The sequence below is a fragment of the Jatropha curcas genome, chromosome 7 (genome assembly GCF_041381405.1).
Source record: "Jatropha curcas cultivar XTBG-Jc1 chromosome 7, XTBG_Jcur_1.0, whole genome shotgun sequence".
NCBI classification, from domain to species: domain Eukaryota; kingdom Viridiplantae; phylum Streptophyta; class Magnoliopsida; order Malpighiales; family Euphorbiaceae; genus Jatropha; species Jatropha curcas.
The window spans coordinates 1638-26001 of record NC_143157.1 but is presented as its reverse complement, the minus strand read 5'-3'; the positions used below and the strand labels follow the sequence as shown (position 1 = coordinate 26001).

General features: G+C 35.3%; 2 protein-coding genes and 3 non-coding genes across 5 annotated transcripts; 4 read left to right on the top strand and 1 right to left on the bottom strand.

Moving 5' to 3' along the window:
* The first annotated feature begins 10225 nt into the window (after positions 1-10225).
* On the top strand, positions 10226-15644 carry LOC105641017 (ribose-phosphate pyrophosphokinase 1). Its single transcript, XM_012225463.3, has 8 exons — positions 10226-10632; positions 10859-11032; positions 11702-11950; positions 12381-12524; positions 12610-12777; positions 13700-13769; positions 14426-14507; positions 15047-15644. The coding sequence occupies exons 1-8, from the start codon at positions 10480-10482 to the stop codon at positions 15225-15227; spliced, it is 1221 nt and encodes a 406-aa protein (XP_012080853.1). The 5' UTR covers positions 10226-10479; the 3' UTR covers positions 15228-15644.
* A 5433-nt stretch (positions 15645-21077) lies between these two features.
* LOC119370519 (small nucleolar RNA U61) lies at positions 21078-21169 on the top strand. Its single transcript, XR_005178023.1, has one exon. It is a non-coding gene; the product is annotated as a small nucleolar RNA U61 (small nucleolar RNA).
* Positions 21170-21237: 68 nt separating this feature from the next.
* LOC119370520 (small nucleolar RNA snoR14) lies at positions 21238-21326 on the top strand. The gene has a single exon (XR_005178024.1). It is a non-coding gene; the product is annotated as a small nucleolar RNA snoR14 (small nucleolar RNA).
* A 99-nt stretch (positions 21327-21425) lies between these two features.
* On the top strand, positions 21426-21519 carry LOC119370518 (small nucleolar RNA Z101). Its single transcript, XR_005178022.1, has one exon. It is a non-coding gene; the product is annotated as a small nucleolar RNA Z101 (small nucleolar RNA).
* A 138-nt stretch (positions 21520-21657) lies between these two features.
* On the bottom strand, positions 21658-23798 carry LOC105641018 (S-norcoclaurine synthase 1). The gene is given in 5 exon segments (XM_020682044.3): positions 21658-21944; positions 22665-22989; positions 23085-23332; positions 23410-23509; positions 23511-23798. Coding segments are annotated over 5 exon segments (1062 nt in total). The 5' UTR covers positions 23657-23798; the 3' UTR covers positions 21658-21701.
* Between the last annotated feature and the right edge of the window lie 566 nt (positions 23799-24364).

Below are 24364 nucleotides of genomic sequence, written 5' to 3'. Positions count from 1 at the left end.
TCAGGTGAGAGTATGAAATATTTCTACCTGTCCAGACCTTCTCCGGGATATCAAAATCCAATGGTGCTGAAGGTAGTCGTTTGATTAGGTAGACAGCAGTGTTGACAGCTTCTCCTCAAAATGGCTTAGGTAAGTTGGCCATTTTGAGCATGGATCTGACTCTCTCAATAATGGTGCGATTCATCCGTTCAGCAACGCCGTTGTGTTGAGGCGTACCAGGAACTGTCTTTTCATGCCTGATACCGTGCTGACTACAATAATCTCTAAATTCCTTAGAGATATATCTTTGGCTAATGGTATGAGGGACTTCTTAGCTAACATATTCAACCGTTTCTCACTAACGTGCACCAGTCGCCTATGCCACAAATTTGGTGAAACATCATCTGCAACTGTATTCAGTTGACCCGCACATATTATTGTGTGCGTCTTATACAGCGAGCAACATAATTTTCCTCTCGCCACCACCAAAGATCCTTTGGTGAGTTTCCAATTACCGTCATCTGTATGATGGTGATAGCCTTCCTTGTCCAGTACACTCACAGACAACAGGTTCAACCGAAGATCGGGAATATGTCGCATATTTTTAAGTGTTAATGTGCACCCGACACTTGTCTTTATGCAGATATCACCGATTCCCACCACTTGCGAGATACTATTATTTCCTATTTTAATAGTGCCAAAGTTTGCTGCTTTATAAGTGGAAAAGTATTCCTTTTTTGGAACACAGTGGCATGAAGCACCAGAGTCTACTATCCACTCGGTATCTGCATCTCCAACATGACAGCAATCTGCATCATGAGTGACTAAAGTCACCTCACCATCTTCTCCTGAGACTATAGCAGATGTATTTCTGTCATTCTCCTGTCTTTGGTCTGCATTATCCTGTTTGAGTAAACGACAATTTCTTTTGAGATGACCCTCCTTACGGCAATGGTAACATTTTCTCATCTCTCTGGACTTGGATCTACCACATGACTTTACATGCTTTGGACCTCTACTCTTGCTCCGGCTCCTATTCTCTGTGACAAGGGCTTGTGAACTGGTACTGGCAACATCTCTTCTTCGTAGTTCTTCATTAAGTAGTCTATTCTTTACCATAGACATCGTTACCACACCATTTGGAGCTGAGTTACTCAATGATACCACAAGAGTATCCCAGCTATCCAGTAGAGATCCCAACAGTAGGCATGCTTGCATCTCATCTTCTAAGGACATACCACTAACTGCTAACTCAGTTACGAGTCCTTCAAAATCGTTCAGATGTTGTGTAATTGATCGTTCCTCTGACAGCTTCAAGTTCATGACTTTACGCATCATGAAGACTTTTCCTTGAGCATTCGTAGCCTCGTACATATTCTCCAATTTCTTCCAGAGAACTTGGGGATCTTTTTCATTTCTCACATGGTTGTACAGGCTAGCATCTATCCGTTGGCGTATTGTACCCAATGTCTGCTGTTTTAATTTCTCCCACTACCTTTCTTTCATTTCTTCCGGCTTTGCACTGTCACCTTCAATTGGATCATACAGATCTTTGCAATTGAAGTAGTCCTCCATTCTGGATTTCCACATTGAATAATTTGAATCCGTCAATTTGATTATTGCCCCGTCATTAGCCATGTTGAATTCTGAATCTGACAAAATTTCACTATTCATGAAATTTACTATTCATGTGAATAGTGAATTTGACAGAATTTACCAACCAAAGGCTCTGATACCAATTGTTGGGATTATAACTGATCCCGAGTGAAGCCCGCGAAAAAATATCGGTGGTAAAAGTAAAATAAAATTACTATTACCACATATACTTTCAATAATTAAATATTGAATATTGACGATCAAATCCACCAGAAATAATAATCACGGTAAAAAATTAAATAATTACAGTAAATGCCAGATGAAAAATAAGAACACCGAGATTTACGTGGTTCACCCTTCAACTTATGGGTTACGTCCACGGGACAAAAACTCCGAATAATTCTTCTACTAAAAATAGTAGGTGCAAAAGAGATTAAAAAAATAGTGGTACTCTAAGTGTTTAACAAAACACCCTAAAAATTACAATCCACACTATTTTCTATCTTTCCTAATTTTAGGAACCCTTTCCTAAAATTATAATCTTTGTTTTATGGTTTGTTTTTGTACGCTTTGAAGTGAAAATCGCAGTGGACACGTTAATTGATACGGATCGGATCAAAGAATGAGATATAAGTTCGCCTCTATGGCACCCCACGTTTATAATGAAACGGAAACACCAATAATCGAGATTAAACGCTCTATGGCACCCCACGTTTATAATGAAACGGTAACACCAATAATCGAGCAAAGAACAAGATAAACGCCACAAACAAGTTGATAAGCTTACCTTAATTCTTGATGCAATTAGAGGAAGCAATCTCTCACTATCACTCTAAGCAAAGGAGTACAAGCAAAGCTTAAACAAATGAAGTTTTCAATATCTCAAAAATCGTGTTCTTACATGGAATACAAGATATTTATACTAAAACAAGAAACTAGGGCTTAATGAAGCATAAAACACATAAAACGCGTTACTGTAGCGCGTCTGAGTTCCTGTAGCACGTTACTGTAGAAAAGTCAAATTTACTGTAGAAAAGTCAAACTGATTGGCGCGGCACTGTAGCGCTTCTGAGTTCCTGTAGCACGTTACTGTAGCAGCGTGCTTTCCTCCACTTAAAGAGCCACCAACAACATTAGAAGCCTAGGAATGCCTTCAAGTTCCTCACAACACTTGTTGAATGCAACATCATGCAGTTCTTGTGTTATTTGGGCTTGAACAAATAATGATATGGCTGCCCCATATCGCTTGGCACGGCTCCTTGTAATCGGTCCAATAGGAAGCACCAATGGATCTCCTTTGTCGTTCACCATGCTTCCTTGTGATCCAGCGACGAGTGATGATGGATCCGTATCATCCCCCCTTTCCTCAAAAAGATTTGTCCTCAAATCTGCATCCATGTCAAAAGGAGACAAATCATTAACGTTAAAGGTAGCGGAAACACCATACTCACCTGGTAAGTCTATCTTGTAGGCATTGTCATTGACGCGTTCCAAGACTTGGAATGGACCATCTCCACGTGCATCTAGTTTAGACTTTCGTTGGCTGGGAAACCTTTCCTTCCGAAGGTGCACCCAAACCCAATCTCCAGGCGCAAACACTAGCTTCCTCCTTCCTTTATTGGCCTTGTCAGCATACTGTTTGTTCCTCTTTTCAATATTTGCTCGAGCCTTCTCATGTAAAGACTTCACCAGTTTAGCTTTCTGTTCACCATCTAAACTAGAGAGCTCATGTAAAGGTAAAGGAATAAGGTCCAAAACAGTTAGTGGGTTAAATCCATAAACAAGTTCAAATGGAGTAAAACCTGAAGTAGAATGTATGCTTCGATTATATGCAAATTCAATAAATGGCAAACAATCCTCCCAAGTTTTTAAATTTTTACCCACTATAGTACGAAGTAAAGTTCCCAAAGTCCTATTCACAACCTCAGTTTGTCCATCAGTTTGTGGATGACAAGTAGTCGAATAAAGTAATTTTGTACCGAGTTTACCCCACAAAACCCGCCAAAAATGTGAAAGGAACTTAGCATCCCTATCAGAAACAATAGTCCGCGGAACTCCATGTAATCGTACCACCTCTCTAAAGAATAATTCAGCAACATGAATAGCATCATCAGTTTTGTGACAAGGAATGAAATGAGCCATTTTGCTGAACCTATCAACTACTACAAATATACTGTCTCTACCATGCCTAGTCTTAGGTAATCCAAGTACAAAATCCATAGATATATCAACCCAAGGTGAGCTAGGAACTGGTAAAGGCATATACAACCCATGAGGCATAGACTTAGATTTGGCCTGTTTACAAGTAAGACAAGAATCACAAACCTTCTCGACATCTTTACGCATATGAGGCCAATAAAAATGTTCATTCAACATGTCATAAGTCTTATGTACCCCAAAATGTCCCATCAATCCCCCACAGTGAGACTCAAGTACAAGCAAATCACGCATAGAGCATTTAGGAACACAAAGTTTACTGCCCCTAAACAAATATCCTTCGTGTCGATAAAATTTATCGAATGCCCCGTGTTCACATGCCAAATATACATTGCCAAAATCAGAGTCAGACTCATACAAATCCTTAACATACTCAAATCCTATCAATTTAGAGCTAACAGTAGTAAGTAAAGTATATCTCCGTGACAATGCATCAGCAACAACGTTATCCTTTCCATGCTTGTATTTAATAACGTAAGGGAATTGTTCAATGAACTCAACCCACTTACCATGTCGCTTGTTGAGCTTACCTTGACCCTTCAAATGTTTTAGGGCTTCGTGGTCAGTATGAATGACAAACTCCTTAGGTAGTAAGTAGTGTTGCCATACGCTCAAAGTCCTCACCAAGGCATATAGCTCCTTATCATAGGTCGAGTAATTGAGTTGTGCCCCGTTCAACTTCTCACTGAAATAGGCAATTGGTTTCTTCTCTTGCATCAGTACTCCTCCAATTCCTACACCAGAAGCATCACACTCAATTTCAAAGGTGTTCTCAAAATTAGGTAAAGAAAGTATAGGAGCGGATGTCAACTTCCCTTTAAGCATCTCAAACGCTTTCTGTTGTTCCTCGCCCCACTTGAACCCAACTTCCTTTTTAATTACCTCTGTGAGTGGTGCGGCAATCGAAGAGAAATCTTGTACAAACCGTCGGTAGAAACTTGCCAACCCATGGAAACTTCGCACATCCGAAGCTGATTTCGGCGTCGGCCATTCCTTAATAGCTTTCACTTTCTCCTCATCTACCTCTATACCCTGCGCACTTACAACAAAACCAAGGAACACAAGTCTATCTATACAAAATGTGCATTTCTTAAGCTTAGCATACAATTGTTCAGTTCTCAAAGCTTGTAATACTAGCCTAACATGCCCAACGTGATCATTAAGAGACTTGCTATATACAAGTATATCATCAAAGTACACAACTACAAATTTTCCTAAGAAAGCTCGTAAGACATGGTTCATAAGCCTCATAAACGTACTAGGTGCATTAGATAATCCAAAAGGCATTACTAACCATTCATACAAACCATACTTAGTTTTGAAAGCAGTTTTCCACTCATCACCTAGTTGCATCCGAATTTGATGATAACCGCTCATTAAATCGATCTTTGTAAAGTAAGTAGACCCACACAATTCATCTAACATATCATCAAGTCTAAGAATAGGGTGTCTATACTTTACAGTGATTTTGTTGACCGCCCTACAATCAATGCACATTCGCCATGTACCATCCTTTTTGGGTACTAAAAGTACTGGAACGGCACAAGGACTCATGCTCTCTCGCACCAATCCTTTCTCCATAAGCTCATCAACTTGCCTCTGCAACTCCTTTGTCTCTGTTGGATTGCTTCGATAGGCTGGTCGATTTGGAATGGTGGAACCGGGAATGAAATCAATCTGATGTTCTATCCCTCTCAAAGGTGGTAATCCACTAGGTAGCTCCTCTGGAAAAACATCAGTGAATTCCTGTAACATAGAAACAAACACAGGAGGTAAACCATCAAGATTAGTGTCAGCGTTAGAAAATAAAATTTCCTTGAACCTAAGAAGCAACACGGGTTGCCTCAAGGCTATGGCACACTTAACCTCTCTAGCTCTCGCATAAAAAGTGTGTTTCTTTCTCTCCCCTCGTTGTGTTTCACTCACTTTTGGGCCACCAATCTGTTTGGTATCTTTTGTGGCCTCTTTCTTTTCAACCTCTCTTTTAACACTCTTTAGTTCTCTCGAACTGGAAGCCTCACTCTCATTTTCCCTCAAAGCTGAAGTCTCTCTTTCTCTCTCAAGTATTTTCTTCTGATCGGTGTATACTTCTTGAGGTGATAATGGAACAAGAGTCACCTTCTTCCCCTTATGAACCAAAGAGTATCGGTTAAAGAACCCATCATGTAGTGCCTTTCGATCATATTGCCATGGTCTTCCCAGCAATAGATGGCCTGCCTGCATCGGTACTACATCACATAAAATTTCATCTTTGTACCACCCAATAGAGAACGGCACAAGCACCTGGCGTGTCACCTTCACCTCTCCACCATCATTCAACCATTGCAGTCTATAAGGTTTAGGATGTTTAAGACATGCCAAATTCAACTTATTCACCATACTCACACTAGCAACATTAGTGCAACTACCCCCATCAATAATAAGCAAGCACACTTTTCCATGTATCAAGCATCTAGTGTGAAAGATGTTCTCACGTTGTTCAAGGCTCTCCTCCTTAACATGCATATTCAAAACTCGCCTAACAACTAGAGATTCTCCACGTTCAGCAAACAACAAGTTATGCTCATCCTCATCTGACTTATCATTATCAACATCATGCAAATGAGGCAAATCATCACAATCACTACATTCAGATTCAGAACTAATATTACCATCTTCCCTAACAATCATAACCCTTTTATTAGGACATTGAGATGCAATATGCCCTTTTCCTAAACACTTAAAGCATTTAATCTCTCTAGCAGGGTTTATAGAGTTAGAAGTACCTTTGTTTCCCTTGAATGTAGTTTGGGCAACCTCTTTACCTTTCGAAACTGATTCTGTTCTTTGGAAACTAGGGCCTTTGAAATCTTTCTTCTCACCTTCTTTGGGCCATTTGGATCCCCATGTGTTGCTAGAATACTTGTTGGTGGATCTCCCCTTTTTCTGTCTTTCAAGTTTCATGGCCATATCTATCATCTCCTCTAAGGTATCATACCTATACATCTCTAAGGCATCAGCAATGTCTTTGTTTAGACCTCCAAGGAATCGTGACATGGTGATTTGGACATCTTCCTCAATCTTGGCTCTTGCCATGCAAATCTCCATCTCTTTGTAGTACTCTTCCACGCTCCTCCCTCCTTGCACCATTCTTGCTAATTTATTATGTAAATCCCTGAAGTAATGAGCAGGAACAAACTTTTGGTGCATTAACTCCTTCATGATCTCCCATGGTGGTACTGGTCGCATTCCCCTGCTTCTTCTTTTTAGTAGCAATTGTTCCCACCAAAACATAGCATATCCTTTGAACTCCACAGCTGCAAGATGGGATTTCTTCTCCTGGGAATAGTTATGGCATTCAAAGATTTGTTCTACCTTTCTCTCCCATTCAAGGTATTCTTCAGCATTGTTGTTGCCCTTGAATTCTGGGATCCTCATTTTGATTGCTCCCAAGTCTCCATCAATTTTATTAGGATTAGTACCTTCAGTCTCCTCATCATCAGGGGTTTGAATTCTAACTTGGGGACGGACTCTAGTGGCATTAGAACTTTGTGAAGCCTTCAGCTCTTGCAATTCTTCCCTCATGTCTTGAAAGAGATTGTTAAAGGTTCTAAATTGTCCTTGGATAGATTCCATGAACAATTTTAGTTGAGGATCTCTAATTGGATTTCCATCTCCGTTACCACCTCCAGATGTGCCTGTACTCATGGTTAGTATTCAAGAATAGAAAACACGAAAAAGATTTGAGTTAGTGATAAAGCACTCCCTCACGTGTTTACACTCCGCAATCACTCCTTGCAATTCCTCGAATTGTACTTCAGAACCGTAGGTTAACCAACCAATTTGAAAGCACGTTTTAGAATCAAGGAAATAAATCTTAACAATAAAAGTAAGCACAAACTCTAGAAAGAAGACTGAAAACGATAATGGATGGTAGTACAAAGACAAGATGATGTACTACTTGATTATATTAATTTAGAGTGTAGTGAACAAACAAATACACCCTAATAATGTAATAGAAGCAACGGCAGCTCAAAACAATAATTAAACAAACTAGAATTTAAAAGGACAATTTCTGGATATGATGTGTGAATTTAGTTTACTACAAAGCAAACCAAATATGGACCTAATTAATTTTACCCAATCAAAGCAAGCAAACAATAAAAAACCAAATTTTCAGAATTGACACAGAAATTGATGTCACAGATTTACTTGATATCACAGGTTGATTATCTTTAACTATAAAATTGCATGCTTGTGTATATAAATGTAGTATAGTCGGTCCAAGCAAAGTATCAACCTTTCCAGCAATGATTTGTGTTCTCTCAAGATAGGATCCCAATTTAAGTCAAATGCTTTTAGGTTGTCCAGCAATTGTGTCTTCCAATTTCAATATAGGTAGGTAATGATTATGTTGTCCAACAATGCTTTTGTGTCTCCCAAGTCAAATTTGGTAGGTAATAATTAGTTGTCCAACAATCACTTTTCTTTTTTTTTTTTTTTTTTTGATCAACAAGATTCAAGAACACAAACAAATCTCCAGATTTGGTATTTAATAACTTATAAATTCGTAATAAATGTAATCAATTGATTTTTTTTTTTCTAACTGAAGAACAAGCAACAACAAGAAGATTCAATAGAAGGTAATTCTAGATCTAAGTAGATCCAGCGAGAAAATATATAGATGCAACAAAATCCAAAGAGAAAATTCCAGATCTAAGAAGATCTAACGAGGAAACACCTAGATCCAACAAGATCTAAAGAGAAAATTCCAGATCTGCAATGAAATCAAGAAATAAGACAAACAACAATGGAATCCAACAACAAGAAAACTTAAATTCCTAACTAAGATAACAGAACTTACCCCAAAACTTTGATTTGGCTCTGATACCAAATGATACGAATCGGATCAAAGAATGAGATATAAGTTCGCCTCTATGGCACCCCACGTTTATAATGAAACGGAAACACCAATAATCGAGATTAAACGCTCTATGGCACCCCACGTTTATAATGAAACGGTAACACCAATAATCGAGCAAAGAACAAGATAAACGCCACAAACAAGTTGATAAGCTTACCTTAATTCTTGATGCAATTAGAGGAAGCAATCTCTCACTATCACTCTAAGCAAAGGAGTACAAGCAAAGCTTAAACAAATGAAGTTTTCAATATCTCAAAAATCGTGTTCTTACATGGAATACAAGATATTTATACTAAAACAAGAAACTAGGGCTTAATGAAGCATAAAACACATAAAACGCGTTACTGTAGCGCGTCTGAGTTCCTGTAGCACGTTACTGTAGAAAAGTCAAATTTACTGTAGAAAAGTCAAACTGATTGGCGCGGCACTGTAGCGCTTCTGAGTTCCTGTAGCACGTTACTGTAGCAGCGTGCTTTCCTCCACTTAAAGAGCCACCAACAACATTAGAAGCCTAGGAATGCCTTCAAGTTCCTCACAACACTTGTTGAATGCAACATCATGCAGTTCTTGTGTTATTTGGGCTTGAACAAATAATGATATGGCTGCCCCATATCGCTTGGCACGGCTCCTTGTAATCGGTCCAATAGGAAGCACCAATGGATCTCCTTCGTCGTTCACCATGCCTCCTTGTGATCCAGCGACGAGTGATGATGGATCCGTATCATTAATCACGCGTCCACTGTTCCCTTTTTTTCTTTCTTTCTTTGGCACCGTCCATTGAAAAGAAAAATAAACGTGCCTATATTTTTTTTTCTTCATTCAAATGTGTGTGGGTCCCACACGTTTGAATCTCTTCTTTCTTTTTTTTCTTTTCAAATGTGTGTAGGTCCCACATGTTGGAGGGACCCCACAACAGCGACAACTGGATTGGTGGTCGTCGGCAGTAAGTATATCGGGCCTTGTATGAATCCTGCAAATGCTTAGATTAGATTTTTGGGAGTGTTGTTGTTTGGGGCAATATTAAAGTGGGGCAAATAAGTCATTTTATCCTTTTTGTCGTGTTGGCATCCTATGTGTAAAAATTATCGGTCTACATAAGTGAACATATAAGGGTTTGTAGGTTTCAGTCAGTATCACTAAATATTCAGCTTGTCTATATTATCAGGAGACACTAAATTAAAAAAATTACAAATTTAAATATTTATATCACAAATTTTCGTTTAGATATTAAAATAGAAAAAAATGACAAATATAAATATCAAAATTAATATTATTTTTTTAAAAAGTTCCCAAACAGTTAAACAGTACCACGCGGAACACACCAATACTTTGGTGGAGGGGAAGGGACAAAACATAGAGGACTCCGATGTCAATATTTTCCACGTGCTGTGGAATTTGACCAACACAAGAGAATCCAATTCCCAGTTAGGTATATTATATTCCACGTGGCAATGACGTAACAGAAAGTACCGCAAGAAGAATAAATATATTTTCTGTCACTTACTATAACGAGTAGTAACATTGCCTTATCTAGTCTCGTCCTAAAGGGCCGGTCCAGATTCAAGTAATGCTATTGCTACCTATTTAAAACTGCGTGTCGTTTTAAAGTTCTTTTGGCACCTTATACCTTTTCTTGCCAAATTAGCCGAAATACCAAGCTACAAAGGAACGAAGACCGAGGAGAACGACGAAAGAGCGATAAATCACTACCATCTCCATCACAGCCACCACTATATCACTACCGTCATCACCACTACCACCTCTGAACCTTAACCCTAATTCAGATGGCGTCAGTCACAATGATGTCGTCTCCTTCGCAAGCGTCGTCGTTGTCGCTCAAAACGCAGTCGTTTTTCTCGTCTTCACTCTTTTCTTCTTCTCGAGTCTCGTTGTCTTCCAATGAGTCTCGTTCTCGAATTTTCGTCCATCCTAGCGTTGTAAGTTTTCCATGTCGTCTGTTTCGTTTTATGTTTAAAAACTGAGTTTTTTCTTTTTATGAAAAAAAAAATTTTTTCCTTTTAAGAAAATAGGGGGAAAAGTAAAATTCTGCTGTGGTAATAGCTGCCAAGAAAATGTACATTTACTTATTTATTTTTTGGTGGGACGGAAGAAAAGTTGTGAACTCTGATTTTGAACTGATTTTAAAGTTATTTCTTGTGGCAGAAGTGCGATATGGCTGAGCCAGTAAATGTTGGGAATGGGAAGCCTAGTATTCCTATTCTTAATGAAAGAACACTGCCCAAGTTCTTGGAATCTGCCCGCATGGAGAAATCAGTTAACAGAAATAGTACGAGGCTGAAGTTGTTTTCTGGCTCTGCAAATCCTGCTCTTTCTCAGGTACCTGTGGGTTCTATCGTATTTAGGCAAGAATTTACTCTCTCTTGTTTGTGATGGCACAAACTGAATTTTGAGTTGTTCTGTGGTCGGTGGTTTATTTTGTTGGCAAATAAACTTTGTTTATTGTGAGACAGTGATAAACCTTCCAAATTTTTTAATATGCGGACTTGATTCTTGAAATATAATTTGAGAGTCCTTATGACATAACTGACGTACCAAATATTTTAAATTTACATTATTGGTGATTCGTGAGAGTGATATACTTAATTGATGGATATTAAGTGTTCTTGTCATATCTGCTTTTCTTTATTTTAGATGGAATTCGATCTTAAGTTAAACTGTCATTGATTTGCAGTCATCGGATTTTGGTTGTTTAAAGGTTGACTATTTTTGTAAGTTCTAAGAAGTTACCCTGTTACTAAATCTTTGTCCGATTCATTTTGATTTTTGCGGCAAGAGCAACTGCTACTTCCCTATTCTTTTGTGGGTATTCATTCGGTAAATGTATATTTCTGAAAGCATGTTAAGAGTGTTCTGCCTCATCTATTTAAATCCTTCCTTCTTTTTGTCTTATTAGGAGCACTCCTTAAACAAAACTACCTATCAAGTGATATGGTTTTCGTTATTATTGGAACCTTCTGTCTGTTAACAGTATGCCATCATCTCCAGGAAATTGCTTGGTATATGGGCCTCGAATTAGGAAAGATCAACATAAAACGATTTGCTGATGGTGAAATTTATGTCCAGTTGCAAGAAAGTGTTAGAGGATGTGATGTATATCTATTACAACCAACCTGCCCCTCAGCAAATGAGAATCTCATGGAGCTTTTGATCATGATAGATGCATGCAGGAGAGCATCAGCAAAGAATATCACTGCTGTGATTCCCTATTTTGGATATGCCAGAGCTGATAGAAAGGTAAGTTTCATTTACAGCTTGGTTATATTGAAAGATCACAAGTTACAAACATGAATGTGGAAATCTTGAATATTCTTGGTAATGAAAATCAACTGCTTGGTGGGCTTTTGTTTAACTGGTATCATTTGGCACGATGGGCAACTGCTTCAGTTAATCTGTTTCTTTTTTGCTTTCCCTTTTTCTTTTGAAGTACTCCAAGTTATCTGTCTTTAAAAGGGGAAATCATTAGTTTCAGGATGAGTTTGATGCCATTCTCATCTCTGTTCTCTCAATTAAAAGTTTGATGAACTTGATTATAGGCAATATTTGGTATGATATCAATGCCTGTGTTTTGAGTTTGCAAGGCAATGATCTCTGAAAGCATATATATCGTATCATGCTTGTTTAGAGCTACTAGAAACTTATCATGGAGACTTTCTTTTAATTGCAGACTGAAGGTCGTGAATCTATTGCGGCCAAACTTGTCGCAAATCTTATCACAGAAGCTGGTGCAAATCGCGTTCTTGCCTGTGATCTTCATTCAGGCCAGTCCATGGGCTATTTTGATATTTCTGTTGACCATGTGTACTGCCAGGTTATTAATCCATTCTTTTAATTGTTTGGCATGATCTATCCATGTTGTATTCGCTAATACATCCCTGTTACTTCTGGTACTCTAGCCTGTGATTCTTGATTATCTTGCAAGCAAGACAGTTTCTTCTAATGACTTGGTAGTGGTTTCACCTGATGTTGGTGGAGTTGCAAGAGCACGTGCTTTTGCAAAGAAGTTGTCTGATGCCCCTTTAGCTATTGTGGATAAAAGGCGTCAGGGACACAATGTTGCTGAGGTAATAAAATCTCCCCTGGCATCAGAATTTACTATTGTTTCTGGATACCTATTCAAAGTTTTTGAATAAGTGTCTCATTTTAAAGACCCTATTATGAAGTTTGTTGCTTATCCCTTGTCTGTGCTCTTTGAAATTCAATGTTACCCTTCCTGATTTCTTCTTCCCATGTTCACTTGCAGTCCTCAGGTGAACTTTGATTCTCCAAAGTCAGCTATTATTATGAATGTTCCATCACATTGGACATGAGTTATATTTCAGGAATTTGATAAAATTAATTTTTAGATGGATGTTAGAAAAATCTTCGATTGGTATATTGAAGGGAATGTTATGCAAAACGAGCTTTGTCAAATAATGCACAAAATCTTGAATTTCATGGTGGCTTTTACTCTCTTTGCAACACCCTTGTATATCACAGTCATTGAGAGTGGCATCTTTGCCCAACAATAAAGTTTGTGTATTAGCCTGTATTCTGCTAGAAATAGTATACTTTTCCTGGTAGCATCGGCCATTGAAAAAGGAAATGGAGTCCAACTCCAAATTACTTGGGAGACAGAGGATAGCTTCAGCCAACTAGATATCCTTGTTTTATGTTCCTGATATGCACAGTTAAGTTTTCTTCTGACGTGTGTAGTTACTGAATGGAAGCGCCAGACAGAGTCATGTGGGTTTGGTTAATCTTTATCCAACTTATATAACGGGTCCTAAGGCTTCCTCTTATGGATGTTTAATTAATATTATTGTCTAATCTTCTTGTTCTTTTACTCTTTCTTATTTTTGGTAGGTTGTTGATTAGCGAATGCTGAATCATCTTTAAGATGGAAGATACTACTTAGCTATTGTACCCTCATTGTCAGCCATGGCTGAGTGCCATTATATATCCCTCTGCATGACATAACCATGGGGTTAAATGCTAATTTTGCAGGTTATGAACCTTATTGGTGATGTAAAAGGAAAGGTTGCAGTCATGGTGGATGACATGATTGACACTGCTGGTAGGCAATCTTTTTGGTATCTAACCCATAAATCTATTGACAGCACATTAAAATTGGTTACAGAGGAACTAGAGGACTAGTTTTTTTCTTGTTATGTTGTCTTTCCTGAGTATTTGATGGCTGATATTTCTCAATTTCATTGAATTTTTTATCATTATCAATTTCTGTTTCACCATCCTTTTTTTAGGCAGTTAGACCCATTTGGCAGTTGGCTGGAAGAAATTCTCAGTAACCTCTGGTTTGCTTCCATTCTAACTTAAAATTCACAGACAATTTCTGTTTGCAGTGGAAGTTGTTCCAATGATTTATTTGGTTTTTACTTTGAATCCTTGTAAAATCTAACTGATCAGTTTTTTGTTACCTTTTGTAACATTTGTTTTTAAGTCTTAAGAGGACTGAATATTTCAATTGCATAGGAATGTTCTAATCGTGTATATAACGAAGTAAGCCTTTGCCTAGTTGTAAAACTAATGCTATCTATAAGAAGGCAAGCATCAAATCATGTCAATTGAAATTCCCCTTCAGTTGTTGTGTATATAAAAAGGAAAGATAAATGACCTGAAAAGATAACTGACATTCAGGGGGCATTTGACTTTGATGCTTCAAAAGCAGCAACTTAATTATGTTTTGAACAATAAAATGCATATGCATTGTAGGTACAATTGCAAAAGGAGCAGCCCTTTTACACCATGAAGGTGCCCGGGAAGTCTATGCATGCTGCACTCATGCTGTTTTTAGGTACTAATTCATTACAAATTATAACATTTGATTTAGTTTTTCTCTTTCTGTATTATCTGTTTCAATTTGTTCTGTTTATATTCTTCAGTTTCTTAATTTCCTCTGGAGAGTATGGAATCTACCACTATTGGAACTCTCTCCATGTTGTCAAGGAAGTTATTGTTTTGCTTTTTAGATAAAAAAATGTCCACAGACACAGTGTAGTTCAAATTTGACTACATCCAGCCGTTGTCTTCCTCTTCTTCTTCTCAGAAGTACTATATTGAAAGTGCCAACATTCAAGAAAGCTTTCATTGCCTGTTAAAGTTCTAAATTTGGCCTTCTAGACCGCCTTTTAGAAAATTGCCAAAGTTTTCTTTGTATTGTTGTGAATATGCATGTTTTTAAGATGTCTGTTTCCCTCATAGACAGAAAGGTAATATGTTGAGTTTTGGCTCTCTGCATAATGGTAATGGAGCAAGCGTATAGATTTACTATGTCATTATGTGCATGTGTAGGTTGCTTGCGTCAGTATTAATTACTTATTTTTTTCTTGATAGCCCTCCTGCAATTGAGAGGTTGTCAAGTGGCCTATTTCAAGAAGTGATTATTACAAACACAATTCCAGTGGCTGAGAAGAACTATTTCCCTCAGTTGACTGTTCTTTCAGTAGCGAACCTGTTGGGCGAGACCATTTGGCGTATTCACGATGATTGCTCTGTAAGCAGCATTTTCCAGTGAATAGATTGACCTTAATTCAACTAAACATTAGTTGCAAACTGGTGACTATTGGTTTGCTCCATTCTACTCTGGTTAACTTCAAGTTTCCTATTAGCTGTTGCTTATTCATCTTATTGCTATGAAAAGCTGGCCAAGGTGGAGACTACAGGTTCAAAACTATGCTAGGACAGGAAAATCAATACATAGTTTTTAGGGTTGCTTCCTCTTTCTCTCTCTCTATTATTATTATTATTATTATTATTATTATTATTATTTAATTTAGTCTATTCCTTTTCTACATTTTTTTGTCAATTGATAATTTACCATATATTTATATTTTCAAGTAGGCCCAGAATAATGTTGTCTAATTCTACATTGTAAGCAGGGGATTGGTCCTTAAGTGACCAGTAATGCTTCAATTCTTTCTTTTCAGGCAAATGCTAGTTCTGCTCCATCTGAAACTATTTTTGATTTATTTTGTTACAAGTTTTCAATTCGTAAATAATAATATTCAATCTGCTCACTGCAACGGATTGCAACTTGTCTCTTCATAACCTAATCTTCTTTATCCTTTATCTATATATAATCTAATGGAAAAATTTAAGATTTTTGTTTGTTTTGTTTTATTGATGGCTTATGGGACCTTTAACTGATTCCGTCAAGCAACAATGAAATGAGTTGGTTTGAGTCTTCGATAAAATTAGTTGTCCCAGTAATTATGAGCTGAGCTATTCGAACAGAATAATATTTTATAATCGAACAGAATAATATTTTATAATCGACTTTTTCAACTCTAAACATTGGTATACATATTACTTATTGAACAATATAAATAATAGATGTAATATTTTAAATTTAATCGAAATGCTAAGCGCAAGTAAAAAGTTATTACCGAACTAGCGTTTATGAGGTGTTTAGCGTTTTTACTGTGTCAAAACACTGTTTTTGTAGATTATGTGATGCGGTGAGGTAGTATAAAAATAGCTTTTAGTAGATAAAGCAATGTTTATTAAAGTGGATAAGATAATGTTTATTTAATAACTTTTAGCATTTCTATTCTTTGATTGAAAATTTTTTTACCCTTAATTAACTTAAATTAATATTTTAATATGAGTTTAAAGTCTTTTTTTCTAATTGTTGTTATGGTACTGTAAGTCTATAATGATGTTAAAAACTTATATTATTTTAAAAAAAAATAAAAAAAATAATTTAATAATGAATTAACTAAGAGATATGTGAGGAAATTATATTATCATTTTAGGAATGATAGTGATTTCAATTTATATAATCGGACTACACACTATATAGATTGACAAAAAAAAATTAATATATTATATATGTCACGACCCATTTCCATGGGCCGGACCGGCACTAGGGCCCAGGTAAGCTTAAGGCCCCCGAGGCCCGTAGCAAGCCTGAAACACTACAAATTTGCTATCTCAATAAAATTTTAAACATTTACAAATTTCCCTGCTTACAATACACTATAGTTATAATACAGGCTCACAGAATTATTCCATCTATAATAATACACAACTTAAAAGTATACAAGTTCTATAACTGTGGAGTTTACTGACGGATGTATACATATAAGTCTTCGGACATTTATCTATTTAATTGATCAATACTAAAATTAGCGAATTTCTTTTTAACGGTGAAGAGCAGAGTTATAGCTGGATTTAGAAAATGCTACTTCCTGAAAGATTTGAACAAAAGAGATGTGAGTTTATTAATGAATAATAATTATTGCACAACACATGCATTCACACAATTGTATAAATATATCAACCTAGTCATCCGACTAGGTATATGCTCACACAGCCAGTCACACAAATGGCATATCACCAGCACTCACAATTATTAACATCTTCATATAATCACATCACGTGGAAATTAGTCAGTGGAGTCACCGAACCCCCGATGAGCCGTCCTCCCACATGGCTCATCCTCTCACATGTGCACCAGGGAGCCGATCCCCCATACTGGCCGACCGGTCTAATCCTCACTTGACCAGCCCTCTCATTATTTTTCCATTCTCTCTTTTCTTTTCCATACCAACAGGAGGCAACCCGGTCGTCTCCATCAAATCTAGATCATCAGGCGCTCACAACAGGAGGCCACCCTGCGGGCTGCGATCAAATCTAGATTATCCGGTGCGCCCAATAAAGAAGCCAACCTGTGGTTAACAGTAACGGTAACGGTAGGTGCACACGGGGGCGCCGATCTCCCATTTACCCGGCTAACAGAAACAGAATCAGGATCCATATAACAGAATCAGAATATAACAGAATCAGAATCAGGATCCGTATAACAGAAACAGTCTCACAAACCCATGGTGACCCACTTCATCCCAATTCCACACAAACAAAGCATAGCATTATCACAACACAATAAATCAAACTTTGCAATCAAATGCAGACATATTGATCAGTTGAACATCGTAATACAATGCACAATTAGACATCCAAAATCAATACAAATAAATAAATAAATAGTATTAACAATGAACAACAATAATAAAATAATTAACAATAATAATGAAAATAAATATCTAATTAAATAATTAAATGAATAATAATGATAATAAATAAATAATTAGAGCACTCTATTTATGATGTACTAAGTTATAAAATTAATCTAAATAAACTTATTAATTATGTTATTAATTAAAACTAGTCTAGGTTCTATTGAAATTTCGGCAGCACTTCCCCTAAAAATTGGACTATCCACCTATTTAGATATCACAATATTATCGTATATTTCTCAATCATACACACAGCCCATCCGTCGGGTAATCAATCAGCTTAATTCTCATCCTCCTTTCAAAACAACCATGTCAAGAATAAGGCTCGTATGCACTTAATGTATGTGATCATCCATACACCAAGCCAATTTAAAAAAAAGTTCTAAATGTGTAATATTGTTTTATCGTTTTCTATCCGCTTTCATTTGTGCAAAAAAATTGTTTTTGATTGGATGTGTAAATGAGACTCCTGCACCTGAGTCCATATCATGTAATGTTTGGAGAAGCTTTTGTTCAGGAAAAACGGCAACGCGCCAATACAATGCACAATGAAATTTACACCACAAAATTTAGCTGATGATAATAACAACATAAAAGGAACCACACTTTTTTTTTTTATTAACTACCAAAGGTATAAAGGAACCACATTTTGAATGTGCAAAACAACGTTTTTAATTTAATGTTTAACTCCAATTAGAGCCTATAAAAAGCTGAGCAAAGGCACTCTCCCTGCTCACAGTGTCACACTTGCCACAAAATAATCAACCATACCCAGAATTAGCAGGTTTAAGAAAATATAAAATGGAAGTTTCAGCAGTTCCTGCTCTTATTCATACTGTTAAAACTGATGTTGATCGTCGCTCTGCAAAATTTCACCCTAGCATTTAGGGTGACTATTTTCTCTCCTACCACTCTAATCTTATGGTATTATATAAAAGAACTATGCTTGCTGTTCAAATTTAATTGTATCCATTTTTTTCTGTATTTATTTTTATAGTTTCATAAATTTCTTAAGAAAACATTAGCGTTCAATTTTTTTTTTTTTTTTTTGTTAATCTTCATAATAGTAGCTAAGAATTTCCATTTCTATATCAACTTCCCTATTCAAGATCAAAATTCATGAAATGTATTGAAAAGGGTTGAAAATAATTTACCCGACTCGCCGAAAATTCGAAAAGGAAGGCAGCGCGACTGCACCTATTGCGAGCAGCTCCTGGGTTTGCTGTGCCAACCGGAACAGGAAGGGGAGAGTGAAGAAGAGACCGAAGCTTCTTCATCGACAACAGGGAATCGACGCCGCCGAAAAATCAGGCAGGAGGAGGCTCGACGCGATCTTCCGATCGAAGGGTGTCGCGGCACTCCTGCACCTTCTGCGTACGCCAGAGACGAAAGAGAGAGGAGAAGGGAAGCCGGGATCCGCTGCGACGTGGACGCGATGGCGAGGAGGCACAGCGCTGGTCTTCGGTTGTCGGAAAAAGAAGAGGAGGAGGAGGAGGAGGTCGCGCGCTGGCGCTGGCGCAAGGAAGGAGAAGGGGAAAGAAAGAAAAAAAAAGAAAAAGAAAAAGAAAAGAAAGAAAAATCTTGGGCTTCTAGACCATTCCGGTTCGATTCGAACCGGTTTGGTCTAATTCTATGATTTGGCTCAATTAGCTTGGTTTTCGAAAAAAATCGAATTGGTTTACGGGTCTAGTTTAGCAATAATAAAATACTAGCTGGTGTAATCTTATTGGTTGAAATAAAAATTTTATTTTTTTTAAATGAAAATTCTACGAAATTAAATTTTCGGGTCGTTTCAATATAAATCTTGTTTTTTTTTTTACATATATAATGAGTTCTCTGTAGTCATAAGCTAAAATTTTAACACAATATTCAAATGTCCTTTTTTATCATTTTAAATTCAACAGTTATTTTTACCGAAAACTCTTACTTTAAACAATTATATAAATGGTTAAGAGCTAACAACTAATATCTAATTGCTAACCACTATTAAAAAAAGCTAACAGCTACTAAAACAGATAATATTACTGAACAAACCCTGAGTCACAAAATAGTATAAATAACAACAATAAATACTTTAAATGTAGTTAAAATACTAAATACATTTTTAAAATTTTAAAAATTATTGTTGTTTATGACTTAATCGCTATTTCAAAAAATTGTTGATTCAAATTTGCATATACAATTCAGTCTAAACAGCTCCAAGACCTAGGCAATGTTTGGTTTGCTGTAATCAACCGTATAATAGAATGAAAATTACATTATATGGTTGATTATAATGTTTAGTTAGACACTTATTTTTTAACCTTGTAATCTAATCGAGATTGCATATATAATCTTCATTACTTAAATTGATGTAAAGAATAAAATCTATGCAAACCCTATTACATTTCTCAACTACAATTACCACTCCATCACTTCACCACCATCATCATAATCACCACCATCACAACTACCACCACCACATCATTATTAATTATTATTTTATATTATTATAGGAATAGGAAGAATGAAATAAAAAATCATTAAAAAGATCAAAATACCTTAATTTTATATTGTAATTTAATTTATTTCAATAAAAATATATAAAATTATGTTAAAAATAATAATTTTTAATGACTTTAACTTTTATTTTGTTAAATTCTATTTTTAAGATTTATTTTTTAATTTTCTAGTCCAAATAGTTAATAGGTCTAAATAATCTTTAATAACTTGATATAATGAATAACTTTTAATTTAAATATTTAATTATTAATAATAATGTGGTTATAGTAATGACAGTAGAATGGTAGTTGTGGTGGTGGAGAAGATAGAGTGACGGTGGCGATAACGGTGTGCTAATTACATTACATATTTACAAACAAAAATAAAAAAAAAATGATGATTACATTTCATTAATTTTTTCAATTACTTAACTAAAACATAACAATGAAATCTTAATCACATTTCATTCCATTATATTTTTCATTATATTATATTTTAATTGCATTATATTGAACCAAACGTACGATAAAAAAATAAAATAAAAAAAATAAAAACCAAAGTTACTCGCACGCGAAAGCGGGTCATAAAATTCATTAACCATCATGTGCTATCACGTGATATACGGGATTAGGGTTTTTGTGAGAATTGTGTATCGTCTGCTTCTATAAATAGCACCTTTCTCCCTTTCTCTTCCATCACAAGCTGCAGTAGCTTCTCATAACTCGCTTTCGGAAGTCCTTGAGTTTGAGTTGATTTTCAAATCAAAATTCAATATTTCTTAGTTGATTCTATTTGAAATTTCAAGTAAGAGCTCAATATTTTTCGTTTTTCGTTTTAGTGGTAGTATCTTTATTATGATATCGGTCTTGCTATGATGAAAGTATACCTGTGTTCCAGAGGCAGTTCTGTTTTGAGCCGTCTTTGATGGTAACACAACCCTCTAAGAAGTTCTGAGCTAAGACTTAAAGCTTTCTTTAGATTTTGTTTATGGAATTTAATTTTTTTCTGTTCGATTTGAGGGTAAAAGCGAGGTGACGATAGAAATTCATTAGTCTGTCAATCCACTGACTAATTATTCTGTGATGTTAGTTTGAATCCCGACAGGTTCTGATCGCTATCCTCCCTCAAAAGTATTGAATCTGGGTTTTCTTTTTTGTGATTTTGATTGGAAATTATTTTTTTTTTAATATTAATTTTGAGATGTGTGTATTATTTTGGGGCAAATGATGAATCTCATATTTTTAATGGGTAATTTGCGACTGAATTATATCATTGATGCTATTTCACCTTGGAGAACTGATGCCCTTTAGAGTCTGTCTTATTTCTATTTTTCCAATTAATGTTTTATTTAACTATTTTTTGTGTGAAGGGTTTTTCTACTAGCTGAATTGACAATTGTGGAATTAAATTACATTGGAGATAAAATGTTTGAATGCTTCAAAGAAATGAGAACTTAAAACTTTCAAATTTCCATTGAAACCTCTTCACTCTCATAATAATTTCATATGGCCTATTAGGCTTTTACCATCAAGTTTTCTGGTAACAACAAGCCTTATATATTCGTAATGTGTTACTGTTTTGTAATTTGCTTTTTCGTCTTTGATAAGATCTTCCAAAGGTCCTATCATTGCATTCATGTTTGGACTGTGGAATGCTGCAATTGAAAGCCTTTCCTTTTCCGGATTGACAACAGCTCTATGCTCTATGCTCTTATATTGTCCATTGCTCATTATCTGCATGAGAAGCAAAATTAATTTGAAATAGACATTCAAGGGGGGTGATGAATTTTGCACTTTGAACTAGGGCAGGTTAGTTTGGTTTGAAAAAAATTAAAACCAATCAAACTATCAAAAATTGTTTCTTAAAAAGAAACCTTTAGTGGCAATTTAGTTTGATTATAATTATATTTTCTCATCTTTTCAGTTAATAAAAGAAAAAAGATTATATTAAGTATGAAAAATGAATTAATATAAACTATATGATGAAATGAATTAATACAAATTATATCTTAAAATTAGTCATGTCTGCACGTTGGTTAAACAATTGATATGTAAGAAAATAAGAATTTTATGATAAATTTAAGAAATGTAGTATTCATATAGATAGTACTTAAAAGGGAATTAAATTTTTTTTAAAAAAATTAGAACATAGTTAAATTATAAAATAACAAAATGTTTATATTTTTTGCAAGGATGTTTTAGCATATTCAATCTAAACTTTGTATTGTGTTGTAAATAAAAAAACTGAAAGTATAAATAAATAAAAAAGAAGGGGAGTGAAAATAGAAATGATGATGGATATTTAGATTTTTGGTTTTAAAACACAAAAATCAAATCCTCCCTCTTTAAAGAATAGTATTTATTATGTATATACAATACAATCAAATTATAGGTTTTAAATTTCTCAAACCTAAATGTCATCGAAAATTTCTATAATTGTAAATTAGTAATTACCTCAATAATATCTCAAATATTAATTAAAAATGCACCTGGGATGGGTTTGATGGGTATCCATTTACCCTTCTTGTGGATTTGCAATCCGTGTACTTGATTTGCTTGAATTAATAAGGTCAGTCCACTTGCATCAGAATGTGTATTTAGGCCTATCACCTTATGTGCTTCAGCACAATGTGGATAATAATTCATTCTTATCCCTTGTGTCCCATCTTTAAACTTGCTTGCAAGCTTTTCTGGGTCAATCCCCAAATTCCTGCCTATGAACCTCACCAAGCATATTGAAATTCTTTGCAGCTCTAATGAGTACTCATCAAGGGTTGCTCTAATGCAAAGAAACCAAAAAAAATTCATGTTTTTTACAATTAAATTTTGTTCTGAAATTCTAAAAGTAATCAAAATATCAAATCATAGATTTACCTAAAAGAAGTGGGATTAGTAGGGCAAAATCTCATATTTCTTTGAGACAGAGGTTGGGGAAGAAGGAAGAGCATATCACCCCAATCAAGCTTTTGTTCTTGAGAAACAACAAAGGCTTGTCCATATCCTTCTATGTTATTAGGCACCTGAGCACAAATCTTCTTCTCCTCTAATGGTAGCTTAAAAAACTCTTTAACATCCATTTTCATTTTCTCAATTACTTCTTCTTCTACTCCATGATTTATTAACTAAGGTTCAACCATTAAATATAATTAATCAATCCAAACAAATAAATAATTAAATCAGCGATATACTAATTTTATACCTGAAAGAAGCCCCAATTTTTACAAGCCGTATGAAGCGCAGCTAATTCATATTCATTGCCGTCGATGAGCTTGCTCATATCGATTATCGGAATTTGGAGAGTCATCGTTGGAAACTTCATCAGATTCCAGTTCTGGCCGGATATATCTGACCGGTACGTCTTTTAGGTTCTTAGAAGCGAGTTCTTGCACATTCTCAACTGGAAGAGAACCGCCTACCTCCTTTCTCGAGCATTTCTCATTCTCCATTAGATAATTTATTCTCTTTGGTAAATGTATGAATTATATATATTAGATATACAACAAAGTTCTTATTTATATTCTCTCAAATGTAAGATAGTTTAGAAGTATATATTTGGAAAATAGTGGAAGGAAAATAATGAGTTGTTAATTTTCTTCCTATTGTTATTTTTTATTTTTGTGTTTTTCCTTTATTTTGAATGGACAAAATTTTAGAGCAAAGAATCGAAAATTAAAAATTATACCCTTATTAGAAATTTAAAAATGGACAATTCTTTAAAATTTTTTTTGAGTAATTTTATAAAAACAATAAAATTCACACTTTTTTTAAAATTATTTTCTCTTAATCGAGAGATTTCAAATATGTGGACTCTATCAAAACATAAATTAAATCTTAATTATTTTCATCTCCTCTTTTAAACAAAGAAAAAACCATTTGCGATATTCTCCATAACTATTTTCTCTTTATATATATATATATATATATAAAACCATATTCTATCCAAACGAATGTTTGAGGAGACCTCATATTAATTAAATGCATTTTGTTTGTTTATATAAATGCTGGACAACCAACATTGGAGATATAAATTTTGTTAAAATAAAATTACAATAAAATTACAATAAGATATGTTGGGACAAGATATGAGAGGATGGAATGAGTTGAATCCGGTTGAAAATCAATTAAAATTTCCTACGATCTTATTAAATTATTTT

What these genes read in the sequence shown, in the direction of transcription:
- LOC105641017 (XM_012225463.3), top strand. Translation starts at nt 10,480, where the DNA reads ATGGCGTCAGTCACAATGATGTCGTCTCCTTCGCAAGCGTCGTCGTTG. An exon ending in TTTTCGTCCATCCTAGCGTT is followed by an intron (nt 10,633 to 10,858) that starts GTAAGTTTTCCA and finishes TTCTTGTGGCAG; the next exon opens with AAGTGCGATATGGCTGAGCC. An exon ending in ATGCCAGAGCTGATAGAAAG is followed by an intron (nt 11,951 to 12,380) that starts GTAAGTTTCATT and finishes TTTTAATTGCAG; the next exon opens with ACTGAAGGTCGTGAATCTAT.